Source organism: Falco rusticolus, chromosome 5 (assembly GCF_015220075.1).
Source record: "Falco rusticolus isolate bFalRus1 chromosome 5, bFalRus1.pri, whole genome shotgun sequence".
NCBI lineage: Eukaryota > Metazoa > Chordata > Aves > Falconiformes > Falconidae > Falco > Falco rusticolus.
Genome location: NC_051191.1, coordinates 68,935,202 through 68,947,804, shown reverse-complemented (window position 1 = coordinate 68,947,804; position 12,603 = coordinate 68,935,202). Strand labels below are relative to the sequence as shown.

At 43.9% G+C, this 12,603-nt stretch overlaps 1 protein-coding gene across 15 annotated transcripts in view; it reads right to left on the bottom strand.

Annotated features, from left to right (window-relative positions):
* CACNA1C (calcium voltage-gated channel subunit alpha1 C) overlaps window positions 1–12,603 on the bottom strand; it is a 441,719-nt gene that overhangs the window by 29,235 nt on the left and 399,881 nt on the right. For all 15 annotated transcript variants that reach the window (XM_037387928.1, XM_037387931.1, XM_037387930.1 and 12 more), the window contains 2 exons: window positions 4,826–4,858; window positions 1,687–1,815 (listed from right to left, as the gene is read on the bottom strand). In XM_037387928.1, the coding sequence (XP_037243825.1) occupies window positions 1,687–1,815; window positions 4,826–4,858 (162 nt within the window). The remainder of the gene's footprint in view (window positions 1–1,686; window positions 1,816–4,825; window positions 4,859–12,603) is intronic.

The following is a 12,603-nucleotide window of genomic DNA, read 5'->3' as shown; positions in this document are numbered from 1 at the left end:
GTTGTCCCCCCAGCCTGCTCCCCACCCCTGCCCCCCACCGTGGAAGATACCTCCCTTGAGACTTTCTCACATCACCCTACGACCCTGCCTAAAAGTGGCTCTCCAATCAAAGAGGTCTGAAGGTCACTGGAGGGAAGTACCAAGCGCTCCCTTTCCCATCCCTCTCATCCTCTCCAGCCAAGGGCTGTGGCAAGCCGAGCTCAGGATAAGAGTGAGCTATTGCTAAAGAGGCTGGAGGGGCACAGGAGCAATGGGAGGGGAAGCAGGAACTGGAAAGTGTGACTCTGTCCCCTGCATCAGGGATGCCTAAACTGTGCCAAGGGAATCTCATTCCTATGCATATAGACAAAATGGTTCCCACTGGAGCTCAAATAACAACCTAGAAGTTAGCAACCATGTAAGCAATGGAAAAATTTGCTTGTGGCATGGATGTGTCAGAAAACTGCTGTGCAATATTAGATCCTCTGGCAGTCAAGAAGTGTGCAAAATGAGAGTCCCTTGCATGAGCCTGGTGGTCTGGCCACTGAGACCACCTGAGAGCTGCACTGGAAAAGGTCCAGGCTGATCCCTGGTGTACACATGTGCTACTTCTGCTGACAGAGACAGAGCTGTGGTGATCCACAGCACTGCAGGCTTTGGTCTCGGCTTGTGTTGTAGCTGGTGACATTCAAGTTTTGAAGTGTGGATGAGCTTCTTTCCCATTTGAGTCAATACAAATGCCATCAACCATTTAAAGCCTCAGTCTGAGGGATATATGGTTGCTGTTTCAAGATCTGTGTGTTGTACAAGTTACCCTTCCATGCCTTTGTCCGGTGTCCTGCATCTTTTCTCATGTTTAGACCACCATTTGTATTCCTGTCCCTGATGCTTCCTCCAGACCTGCCCCAGCTAACATCCAGGTTGCACTGGCCCAGTAAATCCAGGTCAAATACTTCTAAAATGCAGGAATATGCTATGCTTCATCTCTAACCACCATTTTTCTATATGTTGCTAAGTTAGGGGCTGGTTTGGAAGCAGTTTTTCTAGCAAATTGCTCTCTCTTGGTGTTCGTTTTCCCCTAGACGTGTTGATTCTTATCCAGTCTGGTCTCCTTTACCTTCCCCTATCTACTCTGGTACTTTACCTACCACTGAAATGCAACGTGCCTCCAGGGCAAAAGCAGCAGCAATTTAATATCTTGGCATTGTTACCAGGGTCAAAGATGTGGGGCTGAAAAGGTGAAATTCTTCCTTGATGAAAGCATGGAGGCCACTCAACTCTAATACTCACTGGAAATCCTCAAAACAAGGCTTAAGGGAAACTTAATTGGGACCCAGACCTTCCTCACAGCTGTGTATTTTGCTTAAAATGACAGGTATAAAATACTGCTAAAATAGAAAAAAAAAAAAGCAAGAGGAGATTGAAGGGTTATAGACAGGTGGTTATTGAGTTGAACTGAACTATTAAGGCTGTTCAGGAAGATCTCAAGCAATTACTCATGTTTTAAAGATGGAACTCATACCCAGGCAGTCATCCCTTGAGAGCTGCATTTACTTGACTGTCATTGTGCCATTTGTCACTGGTGCGGGCAGCTCTGACCAGGAGCCTTTTTGAGCTCAGGCACTTGGGTTGAAACCCCACCCCAAGAGGCCACCAAGGGGAAATAAAAAGGAGATAGGTCTTACTTAGAGGTAAGTGAAAGAATACCTGGAAGGACTTGATGAAGGTCCAAAGCAGTGTCCGGATGCCCTCCCCTCGGCTCAGGAGCTTCACGAGACGCATCACGCGGAAGAGTCGGAAGAAGGTGATTGAGATGCGAGAGTTTTCCTCTGCATTCTGGAAGCCATTGGCACAGAGGCAGGAGTTACAACAGCACAGGAGGAATGGGGGCCCTGGGCCACAGAGGACGCTACGCCAAGAGCTCACTGCACTGTTCCTTGTCCTGGTACCACTCCCTGGGCTTGCACTGCCCTGGCACCCCAGGGACAGGCTGAGGCTGGTAAAGCATGTCCTCTGTCCCATGGTGGTGAGGCTACTCTATGGAGGCTCTCTAGGTGTCTCAGTGTCTCCCTTCAGATTGCCTGCACTTTTGGGGATTAGGAGTATGTTATGCTATAAATCCCTCCATTACACCTACTCCGCACACTGGAAAGATGCAATTCTCCTTTGACATTGTACTGGAGGAGAAAGATATTTTCCATTTTGACCTGTCTTGGATGCTTTACCCCAGCAGGTGCCTCAGCCAGCAGTTCTGGTGAATCTGGTGCTGGGTGTCAGCCATGTGCCGCTTGCTCTGCTGGGAAACAGTATCAGTCCCCAGGTCTGCTCCAGGGTGTGAAAACCCGTGGGGGTACGATGTGTGCTGCCTGCTGCCCGGCTGCTGGCATCACTGGCAGCCTCGCTATCCCTGCGCTGCTGTGGCCACGCTTCTGGGGGCTGGGCCACGGCTGCCTGCTCCTGCTGCTCTGTGTTTGTGCCTTTTACATTTCTCATGACCCCTTTGTATTTCCCACAGTCTCCGCACTGGCTTGTTTTTTAAAAGACATTTTATTTTGGCTTCACTGCTACTGTTCAAGCTTGCAGTATTTTAAAATAGTCTTTCTTCTGGCCTGTTTTTTTCTCACAGCATCTGCTTTGTCCCTAAGCATTTTCCCCTGGGCCTGTAACCAGCTCTGACGTTCCTCAGCCTTCACACGTGTGAAGGCAACATGGGTCTGAGCACTGCTGCAGTGGCAGGCTCACCTGGGCCTCAGCAGAGGACCGGCTGCCTAGCTTGAGGGGCAGCAAGGCCCAGAAAATCTGTGTTTCCCAGTTCATTAACCGCCTAAAATACTGTGCAAAGCCTGTGGAGCTGGTGGCTTCTAGCTGCAGGACTGTGGGAATGTGACCTCTTGTCACAGGGGGAGATAACACTGTCACCCTGCCATTTGACCTGCCATGGAGCAAAGAAGGGCACAGAAACCCCCCTTCTGTCCCCATGCTGGCTGCAAAGACAGCTGTTTGAGTCTGAACACCACCAAAAGAGCAACATTTAGGAGGAAGAAACAGTGCAGATCACTCCTGCTGTTAACTACTCACCACTGTGTAAACCAAGAGAGAACAGACCCTTTGGATTTCCTGTCATCAGGCAGTGAAAACAGCAGCTGCTTGCCTGTCTGCTCTTGATAAAATTCAAGGCACAGGAACTGCCCGGACGTATGGTTTTGGGATTAAATTTCCAGATGAGGATGTGTACCTGTGTGCTGTGTGTGCTTCTGTTTCCAACCCAGGATGAGCAGAGCGGTGCTCAGCAATGTCGGTCCCTAGTGGGGCCCGAGCCCCAGCTCCTGCTGTGCAGCCATGGGGGCACACAGGGGCCACGGCTGCTTGCTAGTGTGTGGGCACAGAAAGCCCAGCGCTATGTGTAATAGTTCAGGATTGAACCCGAGCTTGTCGGCCTCTCTGGTGAATCACCAGTGGATATCGTAGGTAGCTTCCTGCAGTCTGCAGCAAAGTCTGATACTCGCTGCCCATGCAGTAACTGGGTGAAAAAGATTAGAGGAACAGGCTGTGTGGCAAGGAAAAGCCTGAGTGCGCCCTACGTCTCGCATCATTCTAACTTTCTGACTTGGATGACAGGCTGTGGGTTTCAGTGCATCGGAGGGAATTGCTCTGAGGTGCAGGAGGGAATTGGACCTCCAAGGAATCAAAAAACATGGCATTCACTACACTCAACACTAGAGTCCCAGAGGACTAACTATAAGGTCACATATCTCTCCCAATCCAACAGAAGTCCTATGGCCTCCCTTCCATTTTCCCTAAGAAGCTGAACTGCCACCTAAAAGAGAGCTGAGGTCCAAATTTAAAGGTTGTGAGGACAGCAGTATGGCTGTGGTTGTGAACAAAAGGGGAAAAAAAGCGTTTTCTTATTCTACCTGCTTCTGCTTTTGTCAGCTTGGCCCTTTAGATGGCAGCAAGTTGGGACGTGGGTCTGGACAGAGGTTTTAGCATTCCTTTGCCTTTCCTTGCTGAGAGGAGGCAGTTGCTGTAGGCAGAAAATTATCCCTGTTCTCCTACAGTCCTGGAGCAGGTTAAGTCTAAGCACTGGATAAAATAGAACAAATTCCTCCCTGACGCAAATCTACAATTTACCAGCATCAAAGCACTCAGCCAAAACCACTCAGTGATGCCTCGGGAGATTACAGTAATTTTAGGACTAGGTGGCTACAGATTAGCCAGTACTTGAGTAGCCTTGCTTGCTTTGTCCTGGCTTTCATCCAGCATTTTGAAGGCATACCCTTGCCAGGGGAGGGAGGTTCTGCAAAGTGGCAATCAAGAGATTAGTTACTGCAATTCTGCTGGGATAGTGAGAGAACTGCCTTGTATGCCAAGGCAGCAGAGTATGTGTGCACCATTGCACACATTTTTTTGTGTGCCAAGTATGAACTCAAATGTTACAGTGAATCCCCTCATTGAAGAGGAAGTTCAGACTCCCAGTCCTTTCTAGTCTGGAGGCTTGGACATCAAGTCATACTGCAAACTCATTCAGTATCACGATAGTGACACAGTTCATTGCTAACAAGAAATCTTACCAGGTCTAGTTCTCTCTTGGTGATTCATTAGAAGGCAGAACGACAGTTAACTTGACCAAAGGAAAGCTCAGGATGCACAAGAAATACACATGTGCAGCATATTCACAGCTCATGTGAACACCAGACTCACACCAATACACGACATGGCAGCTTCATGCACAAATAACTAGGCTGGGCTTGGAGAGAGAACTTGTGATCAAGGGGAAGAGAATAAAGGAGTGTGTTAGAAAGAGTGTCACAGAAGCTGGGAGGGTGGTCTGTATTTTCGGTCTTACCATAGAGGAAGAGCATTGGGTATGTTCAGCTGGCTTTAAAGAAAGGCAGACAGAAATAAGCTGTAATAAGTCTCCAATCAAGAGCCCTAGTAAACTAGGTCTTGGCTAACACAGGAGCAACAAAATGGCAGAAGAGGGCAAAAGGGAGTTTGAAAGAAATGCACAAGAGGCTGGGCTTATTCCCTAGGATGCCCAGGATCAAAGCTGGCCATGGCAGAAGTAGGTACAACTCCCATTGAATTTGATGTATGCTGTATCCACTACCACCACATGTGAATTGCACCCAGTATCTCCTGAGTGCTAGACATCCTGGCATCCAGGCAGTGGACGTACTGATGTTGTTAAAATGTTTCTTGCATCACTACTATCAAGTTCAATATGGGGGCCGATTTAGCTCCCCAACTCAGATCCAGGCCATGTCTGCACAGGGACCAGCCAGCTTCTAGTGCATCAGTCTGATTTATTAAACCCATAATATCCCAGTGCTAAAGCAACACTTTCTATTTATATATCCCCATTCCCTTACACGTAGTTCTGGGGAATAACATTGTTGTCACTAAGACAATGGCTTGGGACAGTCTAATCAGCTCTTGGCAACCTTACCACACCCACTACCAGCTGTGGAAAGTGAGTTGGTAAAGCTGGTTAGCTGGCTGTACCTTCACCCTCCTCACAGCAAAGCTCCAGGGACCCAATGGATGCATCCTTACAGGCCAAACAGAGCTGAGCTGAGCCCTGCTCATGCCTGGAAGAGTCTAGTTGCTGTGAACACTCTGCCTGACATGCCTTGATTAACTTCTGGGGCTATTTCCAATGCTGAGAGCAATTCTAAAAAACACCCAAAGCTACACATATCCTTAGATGTAAGAAGCACAATTGAAAATTAAATAAAACCAGATTTATCGGGAGCCATTCAATTCAATAGTAACATAGTCCTTCAGGCCTAACCTCTACCATATGCCCTACATGCCAAACCTGTCTCTCGTTACTTCCTGTGACAACATTAGCAAAGCTGAAACTGATGTATTTCTTCTTCTGCCAATGGCAGAATTCACCCCTAGTGCCATGGAGTGTGCTCCTGTTCACCAAGGACACTGCAGTAACCAAACTGGCATTGTATTACCTAAATAAAAACGGTAGTTTGGAGGCACAGGATATTTGGTGATATAGGCAAATGAGAACAACTGAAAAACCCAAGGTACACCTAATCATATCATAGTCTTTTGGGTTAACTCATTGGTTTGGTAGTGTCAGCTTTCACTGCTTTTATCCTGCTCTTTCACATATTTGCTCTTGTATTTTCTTTTCAGATCACATACCGGCAAAAGTTGGCTTGAATAGGAAATAAAGGAGCAGTGCCCATAGAGACATTTCTTATAGACCAGACATAGACTTTGATTTTGTGTTGCTGGACAAACTTCTCCTTTCCAGCAGAGTTTCTCTGTCCCATCCCTTTTTCTCTTTGCAGTTTTGCAAATCATCTTTTCTAACAATAGGAGGACCCTATTCTGCTAGTTGCTGCATTCCTGGTAGAAGATACAAAGCCCCTTCAAATAACTGAAGGAAGCCCAACAATTTTCAGCACCTTTCAGGATTCTCCATCCTTCCCTGGCTGACAGTGTTGGTGCATCCGTGACTGACTGGCTGAAGGAGCCTTGTAAGTTACTGTGGAATATTATACCTTAATTATCATTAGTATTTCACCAGAAAGTACAGATAATAGTAATGTAACAGGCTAAAAAAAATATGTATAAAAGGGTATAACTATATAAAGCACTGTTGATACAGGATGCTCAACTTGGAGGAGATGGCATCACACTGAAAAACCAGAAACCAAAGGTTCTGAGTATCTTGGCACTGTTAAGAAAGTGAAGTAGAGATTGACTTACTCCTCTCTAGTTCCCTGACCTAACTGGTTTGTGCTTTAACATGGGGTCAAATATGTAGCAAATTATATCACAACCTAGAGTAAAGGCTCAAAAGCAGCATGAGAAAGTTGCTGTTAATGCTGGCAGGTGGTATTTGTACAAACTGTAGCACTGTGGGCTAAGGTTCCTGATCTGCCTGTGCCTACAGTATTCTGTGTGTGAGTATATGAGGGGGAAATCAACCCCCAGCTGTGGGTTGCTGAATACATTTTCTGATATCCACAGACGTTTCAGAGAGGAGCCAAATCCTACTGTTTTTCACCTGCGCCAAGAAGTCACCATATGGACCTGAGCACAGATATTTGAGAACCTGCTACTGGGACTTTTGAATGTGGCCATTCCTAACTATAAACTCAAGACAGCTATTGCTAGTTTTTCCGAGAATCTTTGACCTTGCAAGTGATGTGGGTATGCCAATTTTAGGACAAGCACCTGAGAACGTAGCAGTCACATCAGTTCACAGGGATGGAGGCATGGTGATAGGTACTCGGAAATAAAGCTAGTGTCTAATGTCCATCTCTAGTGAACAGGATTCCATTTCAAATCTCAAATCAATGTACAGAAGCAAATTCTCATCTGTTTGATGTCTTTGAGAGAGCTTTTGGAGAAGCTACACCACTTAACAGAAGATGGCCTTGGCTGTACTATTTTACTTGCAGCCATCTCTTTTGTGTGTGGTCTAACCTGCACAGGAACTTCAAGTATTCCACCCTGCTTCTGTCATTTGTGGCACAAATAGCATGCACATAACTGAATGAGAAAGGGCAACAACAATGAGATCAGTCAAGAGGTCATGCTCTGCACAATTTCCATCATAGAGAAGAGGGTCCTGAAGTCTAAATCACAAACAAGTCGGGGGAAAATTAAGAGTGATGTAGAAGGTAACCTGCAGGCTTAGTGGGAAGAGAAATATCTGAGACAGGGTGCATCTGTGTAAAGGCACTCAACGGGGATGAATGCAATGAAACTGCTTGGGCCATTTCTTTTTTTTTTCCTCTTGATGCCACCGTATTTAAAAAACTAATAAAGATACTAAAGAGCAGAAAAGTCAAGAAACAGAAAAGCAAGTTCTGGAAGCCAAAGTAAAGATTCAGTAGGATAAAGACAGGGATCCCTGAAGCATGTCTGAAAAGCTCCTCAGAATATTGTTGCCTGCATATATCTGATTTTAACTATGTTCAATGTGTACCAGAACACCTACATTTTAAACAGATCCATTGCTCAAGCTGCTGTTAACCTGTCTGCATCCTTAAAGCCCCGACAGGCACAAAAGGCACAGCTTAAGCCCATCATGAATTCAGCATCCCAAGTAAGGAAGTCTCTGGGAAAGAAGACAGGTTTACTCAATGGAGACATACTTAAAATCTCAGAGACCACAGAACTAAGGTAACTGATAGCACTGTGTTCCTGCTAATCATATTCCACCTGGGTAGATGGGAGTAAGCCCTACTGGTGGCTATTTGCAAAGAACATTCCACCTCCAGATGGATACAAGGAGCATCAGTGTCTCCTGAACCTCCATACTGACTCACATATCAAATTTAGTGTCTGATCTTGCCATCAAGTCAAGGAAATAATTTTTAACAGGTTGTGTTTATGGGTTTCCAGATCCTGATTATAGCATGAATGCTTTGGAAGCTAGGAAAGGATAAAACTTGGACTCCAGGAGAATCAGTTTCAATGTTTCAAGGGCAATATGTAACAGTCAATATCATACAATATTTATGCTGTAATGTAATCCATTCTGAAATTCTGAGAAGGGATGACTTGGCTTTTCAGAGCTGTAAAAAGAGGAGCAAAAATATGAGCAAAAAGACTAAAAAATGTATCATCATGTTAGTATCAAAGCCCCCTGAAAATATGCAAGGCTTAGAATATCTTCTGGATAGATAAAGATTTGGAAGAAAACAATAAGGTCTGTTAATAAATAGATTGAAATGTAAGTTTCAGTAGAAAAGTCCTGAGAAGAGATATCAATCCCACCGCATCCCTGTGGAACACTGGAGATGGAGGATCATGTTAAGAGATTTGACTTCCCTGGGGCTTTTGGCTGGTTTGCTGACAACTATAATGGCTATCCAGAGAAGGAGCACCTAGAAATGCCTGAAGGGGAGCTCCATTAGGTTTGCACAACGTATATTTAAACAATATATCCAATGAGGCTCCTTGACTGCTGGGTAAGTATGTTTCAGTAGTTGTAGAAGCCTGACTGCCACTGAGATGACAGTACAGGCAGGTGGCATTCCCACTACTAGCACCATTGTTGTTAATAATGTTTTTACACCACAGGACACACCGAAGATGATGAGTACAGCTTCTTCAGAGGATCCAGTCTTTCCTAGGAAATCCAAACTGATCTTTTCCCAGCATTTGAGGAGTAAAACTTCCTTGCTGATAGATTTTTACTTTCTGAGAAGACTTCTTCCATTTCTAGAGAGGAATCTTTTTGCAAGACAGAATCCAGCCTTTATGTTGTGAAGAACTTGTCCTGCCTTAATTTGGGGAACATTTAAGCAGGCAAATGCACAGTGTTACTATTGCTTTGTTACAGCTGTCTCAGTCAATGCAGTGGTACAATGGCAGCCTTCTAATTTTGCCTGGTAGCCCCAGGTTTGAGGATATGAGAGGCAATACGCGTTTGAGATTTTGGCACCATGATATGACAGAGTATCTTCATATTTCTCAAGAAAACAAATGGTCATATGCTTATGTTGCCTTTTGTGACAAACAATCTATAATGGCATTTCTCCACTGAGCAAAATAGGGCTTGTGGATGAAGCTCTTAAGAAGACCACTTGCAGTAGTTGGTTGTTGGTGATGGATGTCTGCTAAGATGTTTCCTTCATTGCTGTGGACATTTGGAGATGAAAAGTTACCTATGAAGATGTTGTATCTGTTGGAAACTTGTCCATTGGTCTGGTAGCCTTCTCCTGTGAGGAAGTGAGTGAGTATGATAGATGTTCACTTTTTACTTTTTTCTACTCATTGCAGGAAGGATGCCTCTGAGAATCCACACTGTAGAGTCTGCCTGAGCAGGCTGCAATGCTGTGTAGCTAGCTCCTTTGCAGCTCTAGGATACTGGTCTTTTCAAGCTCAAGTTCAGGCCCTCCAAGAGTCTTGCCTACATTAGTCATACTGCAACTGTGACCTTCTTGGGCACAAAATGAAGGGTGGAAAGAGACATTCTGGGGAAATGAGCACATCATACAAAGATTTTGAAGGGAATTAAAACCAGTTTCATTAAGGTATTCCTGATGAGCACAGTGATTTGATTTTGTTGCTATGGGGAGTGAGAAAGAACTGAAGGGCTGTTTCAGCTGCTTGGCCACTTCATCTTGACTGGATGTAGAGGGCACAAATAGAGCAACAGCAAGCCAACAGCACTACTGTTCTGGAGGTTTTTCTTTCACACATGTGGGTCACACTGAGATAGGATCTGCAAGGACTTGAACTTCAAGGAGAACAAGAATTTACCAAAGTATAGGTGAAAGGGAGGCTTAGAATTTTTCCGGTACCATGGAGACATGATAAAAGAGAAGACACTAGACTTTCTTTTGCGCTTGTCGTGTCAAAAGTCTGAAGTGACCTCAGGAGGCTGGCTAACACAAGTCTTTGTGGAGCACTGGAAAAAGTCAGGGTTTCAAATCAACCTGGCTGCTGGCAGGATATAGCCTGCTGTTACGCTGGGGAGTTACCACAATCCCTTCCAGAATCATCTGTCTGCCACTGCTGCGTGTGGTTTTAATCACAAGAACTCTAGGAATAATCCACCTGCCACCAAAGTGTGTGAGGTTATTATAAGACCAGGCAGAAATGTATCTGGTGTTTTGCTGACAGGGAATACTACTGGATTGCAGATGGCATAATTCTCAATTCCCACAACTTACAGTGAAATCAAATTATTAGCAGGAAAAAAAAATAATAAAAAAGCCAGTCAATCTGCTCAAACTCTGCTTTCTTCTTTGAGAATTTATGGGAATAGTTTGAATAAAACTAGCCAGAATTTTTATTTTTCCTACAAAAATATTTTGTTAGCAGAATGCTAATGCTGAAAGTGAAATGTTCTGTAGAAACATGTCAATTTTGAAAAAAAGCATTTCAGAAATGTAAGATTGAAATCTCATGTTTTGTCCTTGCACATTTTGAGTTTTCATTTCCATTAGAAATGTTATATAACTATGAAAAATCTATCCCAGACTAAACTGTTTCTACTTTACTTAAGCAATTTTCCTCATTTATTTCTGTTGGAATGATCTTTTACTGAAAATATGGTAATTTTAAATTTTTATTCTATTTTAAAACAGAAAAAAATGTTACAAGAGTATTTTGTGGATCAAACCCCCAAGCATTCCTATACCTCTAATCTGGGTGAAGCACCAGAGGCTTTTTTGATCACTTCCATAAATTGAAGTTTGATTTTCATGCCCATTAGAAAAGGGTGCCATCTTACAGGAAAACAGGGTATCAAGGTGTATGATGCTGCCTTTACTGGGGCAAATGGTAAACACCTTGTTGATTTCTCTGGAAAAAGCTCTGAGTTGTTGCAGTGCAATGTAATATGCTAATCCTCAGAAAGCTCTGCAGAGGAGACTGAATCTCTTGCACTAGGGAATTAAAATTTTATTTGGTGCAATAAGGCAAATTAGGAAAAACGTGACACCTGCAATGAAGTTTGCCGTTACATTTCTGCCTGCACTTACTCGTGTGGGTCAACAGACAACAAGTGCCAGCTCAGACAAATGCAATATATATGCATTTATACTTCACATAGATTCCACACGATTTCAGATTTCAGTGGAAATATTAACATATCCGTATGCAACAAAAGCCTATTTCAAACACAGTTAATAAGGTCAAGGTAACTTTTAAAGCAAATGAGTCCTGCAGCTATCAGTTTTTTCCCTTCATTTCCTATATATTCTAAGATTTTGAAATTCTAGAGCTCGCTTTTCTAATTAGCTTCAAATATGCAAATCATACCAATTTGAATAGCTTATTAATTAATTTCATATATATAGATCCATGAAATTGTCAGACAGTAATCTTATGGTTCCAAGTGCTTAAGGTAAATATAAGGAAAGTAAATTGCTTTAATTTGGTTATGCAGATTACTCTAGACTGACAATTACTGGACAATTAATGAAGAGTCCCTTTTTACACAGTGGAAAGCTCTATTTTTTCCCATGACTTTCAGAAAAGCAGAACAATTGGTAAAGTATATCTATGCAAATTATTCTCAATTTTCAGGATGTTTTAATAATACTTGTCATTAGCTCTGGGCAAATGATGAATTCAAGTCTTATGGTAATCAGGCCTGGGGGGCTCCTGAGAAACAAGTAGATATTAAACACTATCAAAGATGTAGTGCTCCATCTTTCAGGTACAAGTCCTGGTCTGACTCTGAGAGGCAGGTGCAGCTCGCCTGTGTTTTATTGTGTTTTGTGGGACAAGCAGCCAAAAAAAGCCCTAGAGCATCTGGCTAGGAAGGCTCTGAAGATAAACCGAGCCATGAAAATAAATGTTGAAAGACTACTCGCGTGCAGGACCTTTTGCTTTCATTTTACAGTTGAAGTGACCTTAAGGATTGGTTTGAGTATCATCTGAGGAGAGCTTTTGCTGATTTGAATACCTCTGCCAGAAGCCATGTGTGACAAACTGGACTGGTTTAATTCAGCTTGCCTTTCCACTTGAGCAGTTCCTGATCCACAGGGCAAGGGCTCCCGAAGGAGGCAATCAGGCTGTCCCAGCCCAGAGCAGACTGAGGGGGGTGACCCTGGGAACAGACCAGACCACTAAGCAAGACAGAGAGAAAGCAAGTGTGAAAATTTAGAGTTCCCAGGTCTCCAGCTT